Consider the following 25,209-nt stretch of genomic DNA (forward strand, 5'->3'; position numbering starts at 1 on the left):
TGAATAACCGACATAATAGACTGAAAGAAAACTGGCACTTGAAACTGCAGACTTATTACTAAGTGTTTTCAAAAAATCTACTAATTTTAGGACTCTAAATTTTAGGGAGTTACTGAATGATGACAACAACAAATCTAATGCCAGCAGGTAAGGAGGAGGGAAAAGTGATGTTGACAGTTATTAACTTTAAAACAAATTTCGAAGAAATGACAAACTGAGGACATAAAATCAACAGAAAACAGAATAAAATGTAACACAGATTTGCAAAGGTAGGTTGCACTAGACTTGTGCAGTAGCTTTTAATAGGATATTTTCTTATAAAACAAATTCAGTAGATCTCATCTATTCTGACTTTAATAAAGCGTTTGATACTGTGCCTCATGGGAAAACTACCAGTTAAGCTACCAGCTGAAGAAAATGAGGATTAAAAAAGAAACTACATGTTGGATAAAGAAGCTGCCTCAAGAGAAAGGCAATTGGCAACATTGGGAAAGAGCAAAGAAAGGTTTATTGAGTAATTCCTCCAAGACCCATCTTAGGGCTGAGCTTCCTTAATATTTTCACCAATGACTTCAGAATAAATATTAGGAGTGCACTGATAATGTTATAAAACACTGGCAATAGGCAGCAGAGTAAAAATACAGTAACAAGAACTGGATAATTCCAAAGAATGGGAAAGATAAACAAAATATAATACTTTAAGAAGGAGGGCAATACATTTTGACACAGGAACAGCAATAAACATTTGCTATAAACTGGGACCTTGTCAGCTGGAAATGATCAAAACTCTGAAGGCTGGCTTGAATTAGCTTTTCACAGAATGGCTGTGTGCCACAAGCATGATATAGACATCAAAAGACAAGTGTGAATATATTAGATTAAGCATTTTTGGTATAATAGCATTACTAGTACTGTGCAAGGCATCTCACGGGCATGACTTTGCACAGTTCTTGTCACCAATATTCAATAAGGTGGAATTCAAACTTTAATAGAGAAGAGCTCCTAAGATGATAAAAATGAAGAACAGGAGGCTAAAACTCTAAGAAAAGGTGATGAAAGCCTACGCTGCACAAGTATAAAACAATTGTCTAAAAATTGGAGATGATGAAATGTTAATGAAGGAAGGAACTATCCCTCCTCATTAGGGATACAGGACAAGGTTAGAATGCTAAAAACTAGGAACTGATTTGACTGTAAAGTGATTCCCACATCTATAGAGCAAACAGGACTTGAAATGGCCTTCACACAGCTGAAGCAGGGGGCAGAAAAGGGGAAGAGCAGTGACAAAGACTGACTCAGCCCAACTGTTAAGAGACGATGTGGGTATGGTTAAGGAGTATCGGGATGTGGACCTAACAATCCAGAGGTTCTTTTCCAGACCTCTGCTCCAACATTGAAATAATCAGGGCTATTTGCCATATCCTCTTCTTTCTGTTTAGCTGCACAACAGAGACCAAGAAGGTGCTATGCTGCTGTGCAACTCATTCGTTTTTGTTTGTTCAGTGAAATGAACATGCATGGAGAGCTTTAATCAAGTCCTCTCCAGGTACAATGACTCTCTCCACTTGCCTTCTCAATTTCAATAATGTTTGTAGTGTTCTTCTTTTTAAGCCAGCTAGATCCTTCTAAGCCTTGAGGGCATTTACATACTATCCTTCCTTTAGAAACTTGTATGTAATGAGTATGTTAACGATTGATGTCCTTTAAAAAACAGCAAACTGTTGAGTTGCTCCTGACCTTCTATTGTATGGAGTTAACAGTTATTCAGCTTTTGGCAGTCTGTCTGATAGAAAGAAATGTTGGGATGACAACTGTTCTTTGTCTTTGAGCAATTGTACTTTACACAGTAACTATTTGCACTGATTTTAATCACATTTATTCTCATTCCTTTTATTAAGACTAATTGGCAGAAGGAGCCCAGTATATTCAGTTACTACGTACTTTTAAAAGCAATGAGTTAAAAGACAACTACCTAATAATTAAAATCTTTACAAACTGTCTGTTGCCTCAGAAATTAATATCTATGGACAATGACAGATACTGCCCATGTCACTTCACAGCCATTTACCACTTTAATCCCTAACCCAGTCCCTTTACTTCTCCACAGCAAGGTAATGTCCTTGTGCTGAAAAATGTATTTACATCTAAGTCTCTATCACTTCTCTTAGGCACTGACAGCAGCTCTATCAGAGTCTATTACTCCTCAGCCATTCAGATTTCAAATAAATTTAAATGGGGAAACCCATTAATTCCTGAGAAGGAATAAATGAAGTACTTTATTACGTTCTCTGTGTGTTAACGGATGTGTACAAAAATGAAGTAAAAAAATATGAATTCTGTATAAGGAAGGACATCTTTTTTGAAAGAGAGAAAACAGGTGAAGGAGGCATGCAAATTTCTGTAAACTGTTTATTGAAAGCTATACAAAATGCATCTGAAGAATGTTGTTTGTCTCTGGCCTCAGCATCTAGCAGGTCCAGCTATGTTCAACATTGTCTATAGGAAGAGCTAAGTCAATGTAAATACTGAATGACACAGGAAAATATGCCATACACAAAATGATCTAAAAAGTACTTTCAGGTAGCAAAGTCCCAAAGGCAGCATGCGCTGAAATGAAAATGTTTTATATTTAAGAAAAGATTTTCACATGTTGCTGCTGTGATCATATCCTTGACAAATTATAAACCCTTGCTGCATACTGCAAGGGCATTATATGAGAGTTCTTAGACATAGTTCAAAATTATAATAGTAGGTTTGCTGCTGTTCTCCTCATAATGGCAATTATACTGACGGAATAGGTTAGCTACTCCATGAGAATTTCAGCTGTACATGTCATAAGGAATGACATACTGAACCTGGTAGAATTGTCACTGCAAATGTAATTTTTATTGAAAAAAGCTGCTCTTTATTCATAATAGTACAATGACATGTGAGTGCTAAATAAAATGTCGTCCTGACCACAAACAAATCCTGTTGATGCAAGTGCTGCTTATACCACTGTGTCTGCCATTAAGAAAGTAACCACCGTCTTCTGGGAAAGCATTCAGAGTCATGTTCAATTGAGACTGAAAATGAGAGCACTTGGGGAACAGACCCGGGAACCTGGCAACCGCACCGCTGAAAAAAGGATTCTCACAACAAAAAGAATTTGCATGTTCACCTCTCTATTACCTAACAAGGACACTCCTGCAATTCAAGATTCTCTATACAGTATCTAGTGTACAAGTTAAAAGGTAAATAATAGTTATCAAGAAATAGCTTTTCCTTATCTTCCACAACAATGCAATATATAGTATTAGGGCTAAACATACTGTACATCAATGTCATGATGAGATCTGTAGGGGTTTAGCTAGCAACACCAACAGGAATAGGATTTGGCCCTGTTACCCAGGCTAAAATAGAATTTTATTTGGATTCCTTTCAGCTGCTTCATCTTTTGCATCAGAGAAATGGGTTCCATGGGACACACAGTTCTGGTGGAACACAGTCTATTTACTCCTTTCAACAAAATTAATTTTTCTCAGTTGTCTGATCAATTTGCAGTCACATTTTTAGTCAGAAGTGGAATTTAATTAAGCAATTAAATTATAAACACAGCCTATAAACCTCTAGCTTCATGTAACACACAGTGAATTTCCATGTACTCGCTGTATGTGATAGGCTTTCCTCTCATCCATTCTCTAATAAAGTTTGCCAGGTCACTTAAGGGACAGCTTTGCTATCCTATCTTAAGAACATGGCAATAGTTTCTTTCAAAGCGTGCATAAACCTAATGTAAAATGACTGAAATCAGGTACAGTCTTTTTTTTTTTTTTTTTTTTTCTGTGCTTGTAACTGCATGTCATCTGTGCTTAGTGGTCTATATTTCTGACATAACGAGAAAAAATAAGAATAGCAAGTGTGTGGTACAAGGAAGATTTGTACTTGAGGTGATACAGATTATATAAAAGTATACAGCTGAGGTTTTAGAGTGCAAAGGTCAAAGGACACAAACTCTAAAAATTAGGTTTCTCATTTCACAAATTATTTTCAACATTTTCCTAAATTTCTAATTTAGAGAGATACTTTCTTCAATACCTACAGGTGTAAAAATACTAAATGCAGTATTTGTGCTATCTAGCTTTAGGTATCTTACCCAGTAGGGAAACTGTCTTAGGGTGCATTTGTATTTGATCGTGTGAGACAGATCTCTTCACACAGAAATTGTTGAAGGAGCCTCCAAGTGCTCTGAATCACCTGCTTAACGAACATCTCCCTGTTGACCAGACGGGATCAGGAGATTACCTGATCAACATGAACTTGTATCAACTCATCCTAACAGGCTGTGGCATGAACACCCATACCACCAGCGCACTGTCTGCTTGCTTTTTTCATAATTCCAAACAGAGCTCTTCTATTTCCAGGGCATTTAAGCTTTCAGATGAAAACCAGTGGAAGTTTTGGGAACCAATGGAATTTTTCGAATATTCAGTTACGGACACAGACTTTAAAAAAAGTATGTTTTATAATTTGCAACTATTTTTTGCTTGTTTACTGGCTGAAGAAGCTGTTTCTCCAAAAATGGACCGTCTTTCTTCCTTCAAGTCCCTCGTTGGCAAGGAGCTCCACTTTGAACTACCTTCAAGCAACACTTATAGTCATAACCCCAGTCTATCTTTCCAGACAGAAAATGATTTCATCCTGAGAATACTACCAACTCAATGCCCCTTCCCATAACTGCGCTTGATATTATTTGTGTAAACCCCACAAAGCACCATGATCAGGCTTCCATTTGGTCTGTGTGTACTTCTTTACAAAAAGTAAGACAAAGTAGCTTGCACATCTATTTCATGATATATATATATGCACAATCCCTCACACTTCTATGCAGCCAATGCTACTCAGACACAGATACCACTTCAGCTATGCTCTTTTTATGATCACTCTGTTAAATATTGGGATATAAGCACTCAAAAAACCTCTGTGCGCTACTGGGGAATATACACGATACCAACTTCATGACATTAGGAACACGAAGAGCTACCATCCTTCTGACCTTCATCTGTAACTACAAAAATAAACACATCACTAAACAAAGTGGTATGAGAGAAATATAAAACCAGCTTTGTAAAATTAGTTCTTCTATCAAGACCTTCATCAATAAATCCAGCAGTCCCATTAAGAAACAGATACCATTTTTGCTGATGACTATGAAATTACATTTCTCTAAATACACAAACTGATTTTGAATTTAACAGCCAAACTGTTCTCCATCACTTAGTTATATCTCTCTCACAGAAACTACAACTGCATCATATTCCAAAATATAAAATTATCCAAATTGCTAATAAATATGCACATCTTAGTTAAGTATCTGCATAAATGAAGAACGCACGGACTATTCTACAACAAAATTAGTTTTAATGTTCACACGTGTTCTGGTCAATACCTTGTTATTGTTGAAATCCACAAAACCAATAAAACAACACACACAATACACTACACTTGTAATACATGCAGACATGCACACAAATCGTAATCACCTGAGTCCTTTTCTGCTGTTGCTAAAAACAAAAAAAAAGAAAAGAAGAAAAATATCACTACAGAAGTATAACTATTTTAATTTCATTAGAGAAGAATAAGTACCAAATAAGGAGTTAAAATCTTCTAAAATCTTGAGTATAGCAGTGAGAGTCCTTACAGTCAACTCACAAAAGTGATGGGTTTTGTCAGCTGAAGGAGAAATGGTGTGTTTTTAGGTAGTATATTTATATCTACTAGTCCTACACAGTCTATATTTCAGGCTCACTGCCTGAGTTTGCATTCATGTTGTGCCTGGGAATTTAGAAACATAAATAATAGTAAAAGAATATAAGAAAGTAAGAATATAAGAATATAATTTTTTTTAGAGCCTTCTTTTCATCGCTACTTTTTAGGTAGTTCCTCTTGGTCTACAGCTGATATTATCATGCAGTAGTTGCATTTTGACTGACTGATATGATGTTGTTCAGTGAAAAAATATTAAAGGAATACGACAAAAATCCCCTAAATGTATTACAACTACATTTGAGGACATCAGTAATGTTACAAGGATAATGACTCTATGCTTTCTGGATGCAACTGGAGGAGTAAGCAATTAATACAAATACTAACACGAATTACTTTCAAGAGAAGAACATAATTTCAGTACCTAAACACAATAATGCTCCCATAAACCTAAAGCAGCAGAATGGAACCTATTGCTGAAAACTATTACATTTATATTGGTAAAAATGTAGGATTTTTGTAATGACCAGAGTATAGGAAGAGACCAATACAGGTCTCATTGCTACTGAAAAACAATGTATTTAATTTTCTGATGTTATGATGCTGAAGCCCTTTACTTTCAAACAGTACTCTACTTTATTCTCAGAAAAGTACTCAACCCATTTCTTGTTGAGGTACTAGCCTTATATACACAATTATCTATTGTGCTTTGAGTTTGCTATTACATGAGTGTAAAACTACTTACAGAAATCTAGTGCGTTTCAACTAAAAGACAATAAATCCAAAAAGAAATCTGCAAGTCCAAATATGCCACAGGATGGAAGACAGAGTTATGTGCTCTTCTAGCTTACTGCGGTGTTAAGCTTGCATATTTTAAAGGGCAAAATTTGCTACTTGCAGTGCAACTCCCACAATTCTCTATGATATAGTTAAAAATCCTGGGATGTATTTACATCACTGCAAAAAACCTCGGCAATTCAATTTAGTGTCAGTGAGTTTAGTATCTTTTGCATGCTTTTGTCAGCTTTTAAAAATTTTTCTATTTTTAAACCCATTATTTCAACAGGTTTGGTAAAGACTGAAATACTGAATATTAAAAAATCCTTTTTATGAATACAAAAAGATAAAAACTAAGGAAAACAGCTATTTTTGCTTTTTTGTTTTCCAGAATAAATTTAATATTCATCCTTCTTTCTTTAACACAACACGATATCATAATTAATTATGATAAACTGGTTACTAAGATGGTTTCATGTTGTTACTCCCATGATATAATACTGGTTGCTATAGTGATGAGATGGGTTTTTTTGTTAATCACTTGTGAGATTTGTTAACTCACGTCTTTCAGAGAATTTGAGCAGAAATGGAAAAAGGTAAAAAAGTTGGCATTATAATATTGCTAAACATATGAGGCTTCTTCAGTTTGCTGCTATGATAACTCTGTTTCTTCTAGTGTATTGCTAGAAATGCATGCTATAAAAAATAATATGCATAAAATTTGGATTTTTTTAAAGTACAACCTTCACATATTTTCCTGTTAATTGACTCTAGCTCCAAAAAAACAGTTATATAGATGTTCACACACTGTTTTCTACTCCTGAAAATATCTGTACAGGTATATCTCAAGCTTTTGGTACTTTATGGAGAATAACAGATGTGTCTTGACACGGCATTTGACTATTATGACCTCCTTTTTGTTCTACAAAAGCTTTACAAATAGTAAAATGACATTGTGTATCCGAGTCAATTTTTTTGAGCAAAATCTAAGTTAATTTTGTTACATGTACTTTCTAGAACACACCTAAATTCCAGAAAACCTTCTGATTACCTTCAAATCTAGTATTTTGTCCCATCAATTCATTCAGAAAATCAGGATGTAATTAAGGTTTTAATCATCAGATTATTATTATACATCTGACAACACAACAGCAAAAGTAAATAGCACCTATCTATCTGTCTGCCTTACAAGTACATCAGAAAAGCCTCTATACCCAGAGTTTTCAAGTTTCAAGGTATTGTCACTGCTGTTAAGGAAAGAATTTCCTGTCAGTAGTTTAATTACTAGAAATAGTTAGAGAAATTAAAAATAACCCACAAACAACCTTTTAGATTTATGGAGAACTCAAAAGTAAGAACAAAGGGCAACTTAAATTAGGAAGTCCTAGTCTTCCATTCAAACAGGGTCCCAGGAGGCATATTAAAGCAATGAATAGGAAAAAGCTCCATAGTTCACCAGCTGAGATTTTAATGAGACATTTCCCCTTGCTGTGGAAGGGGTTTGTTCTGGAAAGGGAAAAGGCTGCTCACAGAATATTCAGTTAATAGGCATTGCTGGCTTTTACAGCCACTTTGGCAGTTCACTGCTGTACTAACCTTCTATTTTGGCATATTCTGTAAGTCGAGTGTAATTGATCAAGGCAGCCTTCTCCAGACATTTTCTAACCACTTTCTTCACCTCTTCTGCTGGTATGGGAGTGGCAATATCTTTCATTAAAACCTGCACCAGAGACAATTATACCACTTGTTACAGTCAGTACCTAAAACTCAAGGGAAAAGGATAAAAGTATCCTAAAGTTAGTACAAATCTGACAATGATTAAAGGCAGAAATCAAAAAGAAACTATTTCAGATGGTGGAACTAGGTATTTGTCTTTGAAGGTTTCTGTTCAACCCTGGTTTGACTGCCTATGTGGTATTTATATACAATACCCCTAACTGTTTGGCATCTTGCAGCACATCATTAAGTCTTTGTTTGGGTGATGCCAAGACCAGCATAACAAGTGCATTCAGTTTATGGGCTGGATCATGTTGCCCACTAAAGATGTGGATATGGAAATTTCCCTGGTTCTCACCTGTGGAAAAGCTTCCACCATTGCATAACCATTGACTCTTCAACAGAGTAAAGGAGAAACTGTGAACACCACCATCAGAGTTAGCTAATACCAACTTGCTTTTCTTCCTTCATAAAGTTATTAAAATCCAACATGTCCTTGCTGTGAAAAACAGTCATCTATAGCAGGCAGGGAAACACTGAACTTCTGGTTGAATATTTTCTTATGGACAAGTAGAAGAACAGATCATATAAAGCTTTTCCAAACCTGCCAGTTCTTAAAGTCTTTTAATCTTTAAAATAAAGAACTTGGATAAAATGGATCACCTGTTGTAAGGTAAACTTACAATATATGCCTTTGTGTATGAATGCAACATTATACACCCTGGATTACTATAAAAAATGGAATAAATATTGTTAACAATTCACTTGTATTTTTACTTTAATTCTCTACTCCATTAACTTTCAACAGGTAGGTGTAAACAAAACTCAATACATTTTCACCACGTTTTAATGTAAATAACATTTCAGATAACTCATAACCTTTTAAAAATGCTTCTCCAACAGATCCTCAGAGAAACTACACCCTTATAAAAGTATCTAAAAACTACTGTTAAAGGGAGGGAGCAAGAGATATGGTCTGGGGAAGGATCTGGTAGAAAAGAAACAGGTTCAGCAACAGAGAAGCTATTAGGAAGGCATTGTTGCAAAGCAGACTTCTTCCAGTACTTGCACACACATATGACACATACACCTTTGTTAACTTGCTTGTTTTTAAGGAATAATTTCTGGGTTATCAACAAGTGAAAACACACTATTCAGAATGTTTTATTCTGGATCTGATTTTTTCCCAAAATTTTCAAAGATGGGTAAAATAAAATGTTTCTAACCCATTCGGCATCCACAAGTGTAGGAATGCACATTTATTCCCAGTCAAGACTGACAGTGTTGCTTGAGCACCACAGAGAGTGCCGTTGGCATTTGTAATAGCAGGAACAGCAAGAAGAAATGGCTGTTTCATATAATGCAAAGAAATCTACACAGCACTACAATCACTGAGATTATAAGTGGAAGGAAACATATATACCCAGATTCTCTACATGGTTTTGAACATGGAAGAGGTTTTTCAACACAGAATCTCTATCCATGGAGTGTTCTGCAGTGCAGAAAAACTGACGGTCCCCAGGACCAGACCTCTCAGATTTTGGCAAAGCTACACAGACAGGGATCTAAGCTTTGTTTGAATTCATACCATCATCAGGCTCCTGCTGATACAATTCCTTTGGAATCTCTGCTGGAATTTAAAGTTCTCTTTCCTCAGAGATGACTGAGATGCTTTTACCGTTACAAGGTCTTCTCCCTTCCAGATAATACAAGAGGATTTGCTGGGCAGGAGTTTACATTTATAGCTGCCCATGTCAGTTTTGCTGCATATAGCTTTTTCTTCTTAAATTGACTCAGATTATGCTTTTATGGAAGATTATTCGGATTTTTTGAAGCTTTTTAATGTTACATATCAGTACACACCAATATCAGCAGCATAGAAGCCATACAAAGCAGTTTATATTTATAGCTGCCCATGTCAGTTTTGCTGCATATAGCTTTTTCTTCTTAAATTGACTCAGATTATGTATTTATGGAAGATTATTTGGATTTTTTTAAAGATTTTTAATGTTACATATTAGCATAGACAACATCAGCAGCATAGAAGCCATAGAAAGCAAGAAGGGGGACTGTAGAGTAGACTCACACTACTTTAGAGATAATGCTGGGTAATCGTTAAATTATAAAGAAACAGAAAGTCACTACAGTGGCTTGAAGTGAAAGTCTAATAAATAAATCCTACAGAAAACAGCTGTTTGCCTCTGTGGAGGACGAGAAAAAAACTTCCCAGTGAACAATTAAAATCAGTAGTTATAATACTTGAGAAGACATGAGTCTGCTTTCAGCAGCCTGAAGGCAAAAGAAAAATGTGGGTTTAGTACTCAAGCAGAATTTAAAATACGTTCTCAAACTTACCCTTTCAAGTAATGAAAGTGTGGCTTTTAAAGCTCCTTCAGGACGTCCAAAAGGGAAACAGTATCTTAAAAAGTAAAAAAAAAAAAAAAAAAAAAAGGGAAAGTGATCAGAATTATACTTAAGTGGAGAATTTACTTTGAGGTGTAACTGTATACAACTTGCACTAAATTATGTTAGCAGAAAACTCCCATACACGAAGTACTAACGAAAGCAGAAGGCCTCTTCAGTAGTCTACCATGAAGTATACACACAGTACAGCAGTATCAGCCCACCAGCAGCTCAGGCCTAAGTACAGAAACAATACAAAAGGCAAAAAGTATCACTTCCACTTTCTCAGTTATGAAGGATATTTAATGGTCTCCGACGAGCTTAGTTGTCATTTTCCTGGAAAGAGGTACTATTTCTCATGTAGCCATGACAGCTACTGGAGCTGCGAAGTAGCACTGTGCATATTATATCTTGTTTTAATATTGGATTAAGATAAGGATAAATTGCCAGATATTTAAGTTTCTAGCGATAAAATGCCTGCAGATATTCCATATTTTTTCCTATTACATTATAAATAGCTTGGAAAAGCATTTTATGTTCTCTTAAATTTTATCAGCTACAACTTAAACCATACCCACTTGTGTCTCAATGCTTCTAAAATGATGTAAATTAAAATGAGATCCCATTCATAGCTTTGTTTTTAATTTTTGTCTACTGAATGATCCAATATATCAGCCCAATGAGACTACAATGCTCTGGCAACTATAACCTCTCTTAATCCTGTCTATGAAATCTTGCTCGGATATCCCCAATTGGAAAAAGGATTTTTTACTTTGCTGAGATTATTTTTTTTCTTATTATTAGTCAGTGAGAATGGTAGCCTCATATTCTAATGTTTTCCAATAGTAAAAGCTTTTGTAATGATAAAAGGATTCAGACCAGTGAATTTTAGATATACATTTTGGTCAGCCAACATAAAGCCCCGTAAATGAGGTCAAAAAAGGATTTCCCGCTGCGAGAATTCCACTATTTGCTTTGCCTCATTTTGTTTCTTTCTTACTGTAGCACTAACAATTTTTGAGGACACGTTAACAAATTACTGAAGCAGATTTAATGACCCTTAGGTGTTAAGTCATCTTAAAACAGAACACATGTTTAGGTGTTTTGTCTCCTCTTCCCTTTGCAGTATATTTCCACAATCCTCGACTTGTTTTTCCCACTGTTTATTCCTATCAACCTCTAATGGTAGGTTTTGAATAAATGTCACTCATTTCTTGATTATACTCAGTATTTCAAACCAAAGACTTCTTTCCAGGTATGCTCTGCAATGTAAATAACATAACAAGCTTCCAAAACCCAACCAGTTTTTAAGTTCATGATGCAGACAGAAGTCCCACAGCAGAATAGGGGTTACTCAGTTTATTGCAGAGACAATATGTATGAGCACAACATGGGCAGCAAGCTTATGTGTGCAATTGGTGCAAAGACTTTCTGACAAAGAAGAGCTGTTTTCCTGAGATAAGCATGTTAAAGAAAAGGCAATGTTCACAGTAGAGGCCTAGAGGGACATCCCGAGCAGTCCTGCCTCCACTGTTATAGCCTCTGTGCTGTGCAGGAGGCAGGGAAGCAGCATCTTGCCAGCAAGGAGAAATTCAATCTCTTGCATAAAACCCCCAAGGCAGCCAATTTCACACTGTTCAGCTGTGGCAAGGATGTTTCCACAGCTGAGGAGATCTTTAAGGATGGTGAGACATGGATGGTGACAGTAGTCAAATCAATTAGTAGAGACACGGACAATTGGGTCTCTGACACCCAAAAGGATCAAGCAGCAAGGTAGTTACTGGGTACAAAGGTAGTTGATATCAGCTGATGTTTACCTAAGTTACCTAGGGGAGAATAGAGAAGGAGCAGCACTCATGGTCTGCATTAGTACCAGCAACATATGAAAGTGCAGGAGGAACACTCGAGAGATAAAATTCACACAGCCAGGCAAGAGGTTAAAGTCTAAGACTGTCATGGCAGCTTTCTCTAAAATATTGGCTCTTCCACTTTTGATGCCTGAGAGGCAGGTAGAGATCCGAAGTCTCAGTAGGTAGGTAAGATGACAGAGAGGAAAGGTTTAAGTACCTTAAGAGCTGGGAAATACTTTAGATGAGAGCCACCAGCATGGGATGAGCTAACTGCATCTTAATCATAATGGAGCCAGGCTGATAGCAACGAAAATTAAAAAGGTCTTAGGCGAGTTCTAAAACTGGAAGCTGTGGGTTAGCTGACAGGCATGGGAGAGCACCTTTTTCAGATGGGTGTGACCCAAGTGACTTAGGTGGACATAGCAAATGTTCAGTCCATCTCTCAAAAGGCAGGAAGAGAAATACACTCTTCACTTAAACTTAAAATTGCCTCCACAATGACAGCTGACCAGTGCATGCAATGCTAAGCAATGGAGGGAAGGCAAAGCTTAGAAAGTTCTGATATCACAGAAGAAAAAAAAAAAGTGCTGGTGATTCTTGAGTCTGTACCATTAACTCCCGAATGAGAATGATGAGAGTGATTAGGAAATGCTAAGTGAGATTAGAGGAGCTGCAAATTGATGACAAATAGTAATAGTCAGATTTCAACTACACCCATGTACACTTGATCAATGTCTCATTAGGATGAGACATAATGATAAAACTTTGGGACATAGTTTTGAATTGCTTCCTTGGACAGCTAATTTAGGACCCTCAAGAAAAGATGTTATTCTGGATTTGGTCTCAAATGTGAACAGGACATAGTTGGAGAGGTGCAGAGCAGGAGAGGACCTCTGTAGTAGTGATCACAAATGTAACAATGCAGCAAAAGACACGAGGACAAAATAAATTCAATGCATGTATATTCAGTACATGTGTATTAAATTTAAAGAATGTGAACTATGAAAAAATTAACTTGAAAAACAGAAGTCAAAACCTTAAAGGAGCAATCAAAAAGGCAAGAAATGTACAAGCAGCTTACAGGGAAAATTCAAAAAGTAGGAGCCCAAGTCAAACGCATGCCACAATTAAAAAAAAAAAAGTGGTCAAAAACCCCTCTGTGTGATTCCATGAGGAAGATAAAGAGGTTATTGTAGAGAACCTGGCATTTAAAAGCTGTAAAACCTACCTGAACAAAGAGGACATGAAAGACTTTAAAATATTCTAAGGTACATATAAACAGCATGGATGCTGAAATTGCCAGTAGAAAGAACAGTGGAAGTCAGCCTGGGAGATGGTGGGACTGACCCGTGACAAGAATCACAGGGCGTTCAGCGTCAGTAACACCAAAGCAGAGATGCATTGCATCAGTCTTTACTGCTGAATGCATTTTTCAAAATATTCAGCATTTCAAAATTATCACAACAATTTTGATGGATTGTAATATAGAGTGGTTTTAATACCATGTTTTCTTAAGAAAACAATCTCACAGACAAGGTTATTCTCTGTTAATTAATGCACAGGTGATCTTTTTACATTACTTCAGTCAAGGTTTTCTTTTAAACTCTAATGCAAATTCTTTATCAGGATGTCCTATATTGTGACTCCATATGCTTTATAAATTCAGATTCCAGGGCACTATTAATTCTTTCTTCTACCAGTATTATGTCAGTATCATTTAAATCCAGACATTCCACCTGATTTTTTTTTATTTCTAACATTTGTTCAGAGAAATATATAATAATTGCTCTTCACCAGACAGAGTACAGTGTCTATCTTGATTAAATAGGATTTTAAGGTAAACCTTAGAGTCCTCTGAAGGGTGGAGGCATTAATCTATGAACGACACATTTAATTGCTCTCAAGGAGGAGTTTCTAACGTTGTTTGAATTCCCTCAAATTCCACCAAAACTGAGGCAGAAAGATCCTATGGTCACTGATATAGCCAAGCTCATCAACATACTGTAGTATGTAGGTAAGCAGACATGATGGCTTGTACCTTTATTTGTTCCAACACAAATAATTATTTAGACATTATTATACATTTTGTAATTAGTCTTATGCATGTGAAGTCTTGAAGGTGAACAGAATTATTCTGAAGATGTCCAGCTTCTCTTCTTGTTCCCCCATCTCCCTCCTCTTTCTGTACATATTCAGAAGGGTTCTGATGCTTCAATATTTTTTGGGTCACAGCTACTCTCACAGCTATCTCACCATCGTGTACGAGTAAAAGTACCTATATTAATTCTAAATTACAGTGATTGTGCTTCTACCATAAACTTGACAGGATATGGTCATAAGAATGCCAATCACAGGCCAGAGGCTGTCTCCCAGCTCCAAGATTCCTTCATTTTCTTTTTGTAGCAAGCATGAGAGGATTGTCACAGAAACAAATTTTCCTTCTTCCTGCAGATGAAGTACTCTCCTCCTGCCTTTCCAAGACCTGAGTAGAAAGCACTCTGTCCTACGCTGCTCTGTATCGCTTCTACAGTAAGAGCTATTTAATCCCGTGGAAGACATGAAACAGGAAATGTGTCAGGGAATAATCTTTAAAAGAAATAAAGGAAGGGAGCATTTTTTTTTCCCCCAAAAGGAACACCCTCGAAGGAGAATCCTAGATCTCTGTAGTTTAATATGGAGATGAAGTCCCAAGTGAAGACTGCTATGTCCTCTGTGCTCAAAAAATCCCCAATGACCTAGCTGCCAACATGACAGATACCACTGAATACTAGACATTTACCTCATCAAACCAGAGAGGCATCTAACAAATTTACAGCCAACCTTGTCAAACAGAAGAAAGCTGTTTGACACAACACTATTGAAACTGTGGAACTGGTTGTCATAAGGTGATACAGAGACAAAAAAATTCTATTAATACATTCCAAAAAAGGATTAGATTGACAGAATAATGGCAGATAGCTTGGCTTAGTGTGATAAACGTACAGATTTGGTGGTCTATGTGCCATTTTTATGCTAAGCTTCGTAAACCATCAATTGCTAGAAAATAGAAGGAAATGTCACCCCAACTTTGCTGTTTTTTGTACTCCTTCCCTAAACATCTTCTACTGGTATTGACAGTCCTTACATATGACAAACTCTTCATTGAGGATGATGGACTTTGGCTGATTTAGGAAAGATAAGTATATCATGAAACGAAGAAAATGACATTAGACATCTAGAAAAGTTTCAGCTGCCATCCATCAAAGATGTTCTCTACACATATGATTTTTCTGATCAGTACTAATCCAGAAATTGCTATGGCTCAGTCATTTTCATTAAGACAATTTTCTTAGTTAGAGTTATAGAAAGCTTGAAGTTTATAAGAATCAACAAAAATCAGGCCCATATTCTTGCACAATCTTTTCTACCATAGAAAAATAAAACTCACATGATATACAAATAAATTCTAAGCACAATCACTTGTGTAAATAAATGATTCCAAATTTATTATAGAAAAATTTCTTTGCAATGAGACTATTTTATTTTCACTCCACTTGTTCAAGACCAAAATTGAACACCATAAGAAAATTCTTCCAGAAAAAACAGTATTCATTGAATAAATTAAACACTTACCTGAAATGGCTTATTTGGTTTTCTAAAAGGGAAGAAAGTCTGTCCTTTATTTCCTCAAACCTTTCTTTCTCTTCAACAGATACTGTTCCAATTCCATCTGGCCTGTAATATTAAATATTTAATAACTGTTGATATCTCTTCATGCTCTTTGAACAGTGATCTTTATTTTTAAAGCTTTCAGTTAACATGCATGCTAACTCTCCCCTTTACCATTGCCTTGAAGGATAAACAGTAACTTGTGAATACAGTTAAAGAACAGACTGCAACTAGACAAATAATTTAAGTTTTGAGCTGAAATTTAAATTCAAGTGCTAAATTTCCACCTGATGCCAATACGAACACAAGGTAGCATATATTTGTCTCAAATCGTTCTCAAAGATACATAATATCCTTTCTCAAGAAAATTAGTACTATTGGCACAATAGAGGGGCCTACTTGGATCTTGTTGAATTTCAACTCCTTGAACCTTCCAGATATTTTCCCAGAGGCTCAATATGGCTGAAAGTGATTTTAAAATAAAGGTGGGAGGCAAACTACAGTGAGAAAAGCCAAAGCAGGCAACACCTATGAATCCCCTTGCTTAGAGTGAGCATAGCTTTTTGATACCCCACCCCATATTGACAAACAGCAGCATGTAAACAAGACTTCTGTATAAATATAACATAAAAGATGCAGCAAATTTTTTTTTTTTAAAAAAGCATTGGTATCTTTTTAAACATCAAATTTAAGTCCCAAAAATCAATCAATCAATCATTTACCAACAGTCCTGGATAACTGGGGAGGTCCCAGTTGACTGGAAGTCAGCAGATGTGACGCCCATCTACAAGAAGAACCAAAAGGAGGATCTGGGGAACTACAGGCCTCTCAGTGTGACCTCCGTGCCAGGGAAGGTTATGGAACAGACCATATTGGGTGCCATCACACGGCACATACAGAACAACCAGGTGATCAGGTCCAGCCAGCACGGGTTTATGAAAGGCAGGTCCTGCTTGACCAACCTGATCTCCTTCTATGACAAGATTATATGGATTCACCACCGGGAAATCATGCTTGACCAATCTGGTAGCCTTCTATGATAGAATGACTGCCTGGTGAGATGAGGGGAGAGCAGTGGATGTTGTCAACATCAACTTCAGCAAGGCTTTTGACACTGTCTCCCATCACATCCTCATAGGTAAGCTTAGGAAGTGTGGGACAGATGAGTGGACAATGAGGTGCATTGAGAACTGGCTGAAGGGCAGAGCTCAGAGGGTTGTGATCAGCAGCACAGACTCTAACTGGAGACTTGTATCTAGCGGTGTTCCCCAGGGGTCAGCACTGGGTCCAGTCTTATTCAACATATTCATCAATGTCCTGGATGAAGGGACAGAGTGCACCCTCAGCCAGTTTGCTGATGACACAAAACTGCGAGGAGCAGCTGACACACCAGAAAGCTGTGCTGCCATTCAGTGAGACCTGGACAAGCTGGAGAGCTGGGCAGAGAAGAACCTAATGAGGTTCAATAAGGGCAAGTGTAGGGTCCTGCACCTGGGGAGGAATAACTCCATGCACCACTGCAGGCTGGGTGTCAACCTGCTGGAGAGCAGCTCTGCAGAGAAGGACCTGGCAGTCCTGGTGGACAGCAAGTTAACCCTGAGCCAGCCATGTGCCCTTGTGGCCAAGAAGGCCAATGGTATCCTGGGGTGCATCAAGAAGAGTGTGACCAGCAGGTCAAGGGAGCTGATCCTCAGCGAGGCCACATCTGGAGTACTGTGTCCAGTTCTGGGCCCCCCATTTCAAGAGAGACAGGGCAGTACTGGAGAGAGTCCAGCAGAGGGCCACAAAGTTGATGAGGGGACTGGAGTATCTCTCTTAGGAGGGAAGGCTGAGAGACCTGGCGCTCTTTAGCCTGGAGAAGACTGAAAGGGGACCTTATCAACACTTACAAATATCTAAAGGGTGGGTGTCAAGAGGATGGGGCCAGGCTCTTTTCAGTGGTGCCTAGTGACAGGACAAGAGGCAATAGGCACAAACTGGAACACGGGAAGTTCTGCCTGAACACAAGGAAAAACTTCTTTACATTGAGAATGACAAAGCACTGGAACATCCTGTCCAGGGAGGTTGTGGAGTCTCTTATGGATGCAGTCCTGTGTAACCTGCTCTAGGTGAACCTGATTTAGCAGGGGGGTTGGACTAGATGATCTCCAGAGGTCCCTTCCAATCCCTACCATTCTGTGAATCTGTGACCTGCTTAGTGGATGAGGGAAAGGCTGTGGACATTATCCATCTGGACTTTAGTAAAGCCTTTGACACTCTTTCCTACACATTCTCCTGGAGAAAGTAGCTGCTCATGGCTTGGATGGGCGTACTCTTTGCTGGGTAGAAATGTGGCTGGATGGCCAAGCCCAGAGTGGTGGTGAATGGAGTTCAATCCAGCTGGCGACCGGTCACAAGTGGTGTTTCCTAGGCCTCAGTATTGGGGCCAGTTCTGTTCAATATCTTTATCAACAATCTGGATGAGGGGATCGAGTGCGTCCTCAGTAAGTTTGCAGACAGCATCAAGCCGGGCAGGAGTGTTGATCTGCTCAAGGGTAGGAAGGCTCTGCAGAGGGATCTGGACAGGCTGGATCGATGGGCTGAGGCCAACTGTATGAGGTTTAACAAGGCCAAGTGGCAGGTCCTGCACTTGGGTCACAACAACCCCATGCAGCGCTCAGGCTTGGGAAGGAGTGGACAGAAAGCTGCCTGCTGGAAAAGGACCCGGGGCTGACGTTTGACAGCTGGCTGAACATGAGCCAGCAGTGTGCCCAGGTGGCCAAGAAGGCCAACAGCATCCTGGCCTGTATCAGAAATAGTGTGGCCAGCAGGAGTAGGGAGGTGATCGTGCCCCTGTACTCAGCACTGGTGAGGCTGCACCTCGAACACTCTGTGCAGTTTTGGGCCCCTCACTACAAGACAGACATTGAGGTGCTGGAGCGTGTCCAGAGAAGGGCAATGAAGTTGGTGAAGGGTCTAGAGCAAAAGGAGTGGCTGACAGAACTGGGATTGTTCAGCCTGCAGAAAAGGAGGCTCAGGGTAGACAAATTTTCACTCTCAACAACCTGAAAGCAGGTTGTAGCAAGGTGGGTGTTGGTCAATTCTCCTAAGTAACAAGTGATAGGACAAGAGAAAATGGTCTCAAATTGTGCCAGGGGAGGTTTAGATTGGACATTAGGAAAAATTTCTTCACTGAAAGGGCTATCAAGCATTAGAACTAGTCAAGGAAGTGGTTGAGTCACCATCCCTGAAGGTATTTAAGACGTGTAGCTGTGGTGCTTAGGGACATGGTCTAGTGGTGGACTTGGCAGCACTATGTTAATTGTTGGCCTCGATGATCTTAAAGGTCTTTTCTAACCTAAACAACTATAGTTATATAATTAATAAGAAGCCTTGTATTAAGTATATTAAGCACACACTTAGTCTTAAGTCTTAGCCTGAAGATGTTATTAATGTATTTATATTAAAATAATGACAAAATTAAAGAAATTTAAATACAGATTTCACTTTTTTTTTTTTTTTTTTGCCATGCAGTCACAGCTTCCCCACATACAGCATACTTTAAAAAGAAGTATCTGAAAACTTCCTGTTACTCTCTGAACTTCCAGCTCCAGGGTAATAAAACAGGCACTGCTCCCTACCTGAGTTTACAACCCTGACAGTAAGTGCAGATCTGCCCTGTACCTCCTCCAGAGCCTCCGAAACTGTATTTCAATGTTTCTAGAACTGAGAAAACTGTAGTAAAATGACATGAAGAAATAAAACTTTCTATGAATGTTCTAAGAATCATTCTAGGATTCCATGAACATCTTTTTGCTAAATTGTTACTTTAACTTTCTGCAGTATACTTAAATCTAGGCGGGATAAGTTGCTACCTGGTCATGACATAAACAATTTTCTCACCCTTTAAATCACTTATATTTGTGATCTGTCAAGTCAAGGTGGAAAGAATGCCTTAACTCCTTAAGTTATCGTGAAGACAACAATAAAATCGGATATGGTGGAGATATGAGTAACCAGGCACGTCAATACACTATTGTATAAATTTGATGTGAAAGAGCAAATAACTTATCTTCTTTCTTTTGATGGATGCCAGGATACTTTACCTCAGCCTTCTGACAGATGGAACGGGCTCAAATTTAAGTAAATTGCACTGTCTGATTTCATTGTCAGGAGAGATCGTAGTCTGGAGTGATAAAGCAAATAGTTCTGTCATATTAAACCTCACTGAGACATGTCATATGACAGAAAAGACCTAGGGGTCCACATAACAGCAAGTGAAAAAGGTGAGCCAGTAGGATGTCATATCTGTCAACCTGCACTAAGGCTAGGATCACTAGGTGTGAGGGACCTGTCACTTCACCGAGTCTGTTGTCATAAAGAACCTTGCTGAGACCACCTAAAATTTTCAGAACTGTTAAACATATTTTCAGTGGATGTTCGCACAGAAGCAAATGTCCCAGAAGAAAGAGCACACGAAAAGGTGTTAGAAAAATGTACCACCTACAGCACTGAAAAATTCATCTTTTGAAAACATGCTTTTAGAAAACAGCACAACCTCTGAATCATTATTTTTCCTGTTAGCCTTATTGCAACAAGCAGAATATAAAAATGCATTTTTGCAACACAGTTCTGAGACAGATACTCTGCTGGTGATAATTTTTAACTACTCTTGGGAATATCTATCTACTATTGAGAAAAAACAATCCACAGAAAAAAGAATCTGAGACAGAAAAAATAGATAGTTTCAAAATTCTCCTTTTTGTCATCTAGATCTTTTTCTTTAATTGATTTAATTGTTTTAAAGAACATAATAAAGTAGTTGGCTATTTTTATTTACAAATTACTGTGCCTGCCAAGAAAAGCAGACTCAAGCAGTCGTTTGATTTTCAAAGGTTTAGGTCATCTATAAACTATGCAAGAACAATTTGCAACTAAAACCAACACGAAATGTGCCTTTCCTACTATCCCAAATGTTATGGATAGTGGTTTGGACTTAATTTTTTTTCAATTCAAAAGTGTTCAGCTTTCTTATTGCATCCTGGGACGTCTCTTTCAAGAGCTCAGCCAAGAAAAGTGATGGACTGTCTTAAGAAGCTTTTTCATTTTAACATTATCTCCTCAAGAAGGTAAAGGGACAGTGAATTTTCCTTTCTTCCACATTCTTTTCCTCCTTATTCTTCACAACCGCTTTGGGGATTAGAGCACTAGGTGAAACACTGAACACTCAAAACCTAAGTAGCCTTCTCTCTCTCACTTATATTAGTTTTCCATTTTTTGATAACTCTGTCAATTGGATTTGTATTGGCCTGTCTTGTCTGCTTAGATCACAGTCTAACTGGCACAGATGTAATGTTGTCTCTGGTCACATCTCAATTGTTTAATTCACTCAGACTTAAATATCAAAAGAGATTTGAAATAAATACCTCATGAACTAGAGCTAGTAAATTCCAGTGGGAAGCAGCTGTTCGACCGTAAGACACTTAAATAATGACACCAAAAATAGAAGCTGACCAGAAGTTTTAAAGAAACTTTTACTGTGACAGTCTTGCAAGATTGCTGTCCTGATGGCAGTTACTTTAGGAAGGCTGACTGATTAGATGGTGGATTTAGGTTTTCCTGTAGGAATGGACAGTTATTCCTCACTTGATAAAATCCTTTAAGGCTTGGAGTACCCTCTAGAAATATTTTGATGTCTAGAGGTCTTAAAACCTGTAATAATTTGCAGAGGCCACCTGATGCATTGTAGGATTAAGATTCTTGTGAATAGCTGTGGCACATGAGATAAAAAATGGTATTCAGTTCCAATGGGAACTAGGTATGATGGACACTGGGTTGACTTCTATGATTCTATGACTGTAGACTGTTTCCAGCCCTCAAATTTGGAAACAGCTTCTCCTAGTGGCCTTTCAGAGAGTGAATTGCTACCTTAAGCAAGACTGCTTTGTTAAGATAGCCTTGTGAAATACTAACTGAACATGACTGATTTCTCTTTTTTCCTCTGGAATTTAGTTGATACTGGTGCTTTTTGCATATTTGCTTATTTTAAAAATGTTTAAAGTGTTTTCAAAGAGCTTTCCTCCTTAAAAACATAGACCGTTGCTTTGGTCCGTCATGAAAAAAAAAAAAAAAAAAAAAAAAAAAGAGTATGATGAGAGGAATGCATAGACTGATAATCTAACCTGTACACACACACACATAGATGAGAACAATAAAGCTGACCAAAAGAATCTGCCAGAGGAAGATGAGAAATTATGATGAAAAACAAAATACAAGAAAAATACTTCAGCCAAGGTCTTACTTCAAGACATTTATATAATAAACTGCAATTCAAGGATGTAGGAAAAACAAAGCCAAAACTTAAATGTCATCTTGGCTCCTAGAAACAAATTGTTTTAGAAGACTTCAGTGCTTTCTAAGAGCACTTGTTTTTAAATTCAGCAGGATGCACAATAAAATGAAGGAACAGTGACAATTTTAAAATTAGCAAGATAAAAGTTTGACTTCTTGTTCCTCAGTAAAGTGATGATTAAATCGTTCAGAATTTTGATGTAGAGATTTTGTTATCTGTTTATAGGGCTTTAATAGCCAAGGACTTTAATACCCAAATTTTCCTTTAAACCACAATTGTATTAATTAAGGCTTCTGCATAGTCCATGTTTTATGTTAGACAAATCTAAGAAAAACAATGATTTTCATTATCATCTTTGAAGCACGCAGAACAGACGTCTTTTTATTAAAAGAAAATGAAGAGAGCAAATTATCACGTGGCATTTAAACATAGCTTTAACCAGCAGGCACTTGAAGACCGAGCATTTTGTTGTTTATATTAACTATTCTTCAAACATTCTGACAAAAAAAATGGCACAATAGAGCCTTCTGCTGTATGCATTTCTCAGGCTGATCCTACATCTGCTTACAGGTCATACCCTCTTTTTCACAAGTGAATGAAAAAGACCAATTCTGAAAGCCACTAGAACAGATGAAGATGATAAATCAGGTTAATTTTAATGATCTTTTATGCAGTTATATTTTAGGTGGGATTCAGTAATTCCCTTCTACTGAAAAGTGAAGCAAGTACTAATATAATACCATTTTACCCAAAGCATAAGGGTATGTATAGGCATTAATCAGTTGAAATTAATGACAAAGCAATGTGTGTTTCAGGAAGGCGAGAGTATGTAACAGCATTAGCTGTTCCTTCATTGCATATGATGGCAAGTATCACCTTACAGTACAGAACTTTGTTCTAATATTTCTTAATAATGTGTGAATAGTGATTAATTTTCTATTGACAGTTTCTCTGAGGCTTTTCAGTAGCAGATTTGTTTTGATACATTGAAAATGTGCCTCTGTTAATATTGTAGTGAGGACACATTTCATTATAACATTATGATAGTTATTGATACTTTCCCACACAGGACTGTATCCTTCCTTAAACCAAAGGTGAGATCAATATGGCTTCACTTGGTACCTGCAACAGGGTGAAGAAATTTGCTTCTAGCTTTGAACTCAGGAGAACTCTACTTTCTTGTGGCTATTTACCACAGTAATACATAAAAGTTCTGTCACTAATTGAACAACATTTATTAAAAAACCCCTCAAACTTAACTATTCAGAGAGGCCTCAAATCAGAGGTTTGAGGGTATGATGATCCTAAGTAAACCACTTAAAAAGGCAAATTCTGATTAAATTAATGAAGGTTTACCTTCCTCTGTGGAGACGATCAGCTCCCAAAAATGAAGGACGAACTGGATGATGCAAGATGCTTGGCACAGGGCAGTACTTAAAACTGAAAGGCCTAGTGAAAAAGTTCTATTCTCAGCATTGCCCAACGAGCCTCAAAAAAGGGGAAGATTACATTCTCTTGAAGAAAACGGATATAAATGTCCAAGAATCAACTAGTTTTTCCAGTTTGGGGAGAACACTGCTTCTCATCTAGAAGCACAAACTCACATTAATCCTAAAAGGTGTATTTTCTCATTCCATTATTCTGGGGAAATGCTGACTGATAACAAATGACTTCTGAATCATAGAATCATTGAACCATAGAATGGCTTGGGTTGGAAGGGAGCTTTAAGATCATCTAGTCCAACCCCCCTGCCATGGGCAGGGTCATCTTCCACTAACCAGCTTTCTCAAAGCTCCACCCAACCTGGCCTTGAATACTTCCAGGGAGGGGCATCCACAGCTTCTGCGGGCAACCTGTTCCAGTGTCTCACCACCCTTGTAGCGAAGAATTTCTTCCTAATATCTAATCTAAATCTACTCTCTTTCAGTTTGAAATCATTACCCTTTGTCCTATCACTACAGCCCCTGACAGAGTGCCTCCCCATCTTTCCTGTAGGCCCCTTTTAAGTACTGGAAGGCCACTGTAAGGTCTCCCTAGAGCCTTCTCTTCTCCAGGCTGAACAACTCCAGCTCTCTCAGCCTGTCCTCATAGAGGAGGTGCTTCAGCCCCCTGATCATCTTTGTGGCCCTCCTCTGTACCTGCTCAAGCAGGTCCATGTCTTGTGCTGAGGCTCCAGAGCTGGACGCAGCACTGCAGGTGGGGTCTCACCAGAGTGGAGTAGAGGGAGAGAATCACCTTCCTGGACCTGCTGGCCATGCTTCTTTTGATGCAGTGAAGGATGTGATTTGCCTTCTGGGCTGCGAGTGCATGTTGCTGGCTCATATTCAGCTTTTCATCTATCAGCATGCCCAAGTCCTTCTCTGCAGGGCTTCTCTCAAGCCTCTCATTAATTATGCTTGGGATTCCTTGACCCAGATGCAGGACCTTGTCCTTGGCCTTGTTGAACTTCATGAGGTTTGCATGGGCCCACCTCTCCAGCCTTTCAAGGTCCCTCTGGATGGCCTCCCTTCTCTCCAGCGTGTTGACTGCACCATACAGCTTGGTGCCATCGTCAAACTTGCTGAGGGTGCACTCAATCCCACTCTCCATGTTGCTGACAAAGATGTTAAACAACACTGGTCCCAGTACCAATCCTTGAAGAACACCACTTGTCACTGGTCTCCACTCAGACATCGAGCCGTTGACCATGACTCTTTGAGTGCAACCATCTAGCCAATTTCTGATCCACTGAGTGGTCCA

The 25,209-nt window shown here is 38.1% G+C and overlaps 1 protein-coding gene across 14 annotated transcripts in view; it reads right to left on the bottom strand.

The window, feature by feature from the left end:
• The window catches only part of CADPS2 (calcium dependent secretion activator 2), a 318,458-nt gene that overhangs the window by 75,735 nt on the left and 217,514 nt on the right, over nucleotides 1-25,209 (bottom strand). For 9 of the 14 annotated variants that reach the window (XM_086473312.1, XM_086473256.1, XM_086473262.1 and 6 more), the window contains 4 exons: nucleotides 16,104-16,205; nucleotides 10,594-10,657; nucleotides 8,119-8,242; nucleotides 5,523-5,543 (listed from right to left, as the gene is read on the bottom strand). In XM_086473312.1, the coding sequence (XP_086329438.1) occupies nucleotides 5,523-5,543; nucleotides 8,119-8,242; nucleotides 10,594-10,657; nucleotides 16,104-16,205 (311 nt within the window). The remainder of the gene's footprint in view (nucleotides 1-5,522; nucleotides 5,544-8,118; nucleotides 8,243-10,593; nucleotides 10,658-16,103; nucleotides 16,206-25,209) is intronic. The other 5 variants (XM_086473344.1, XM_086473328.1, XM_086473335.1 and 2 more) reach the window with 1 other exon arrangement.

This window comes from Leptosomus discolor, chromosome 1, assembly GCF_034619465.1.
Source record: "Leptosomus discolor isolate bLepDis1 chromosome 1, bLepDis1.hap2, whole genome shotgun sequence".
Lineage (NCBI taxonomy): Eukaryota > Metazoa > Chordata > Aves > Leptosomiformes > Leptosomidae > Leptosomus > Leptosomus discolor.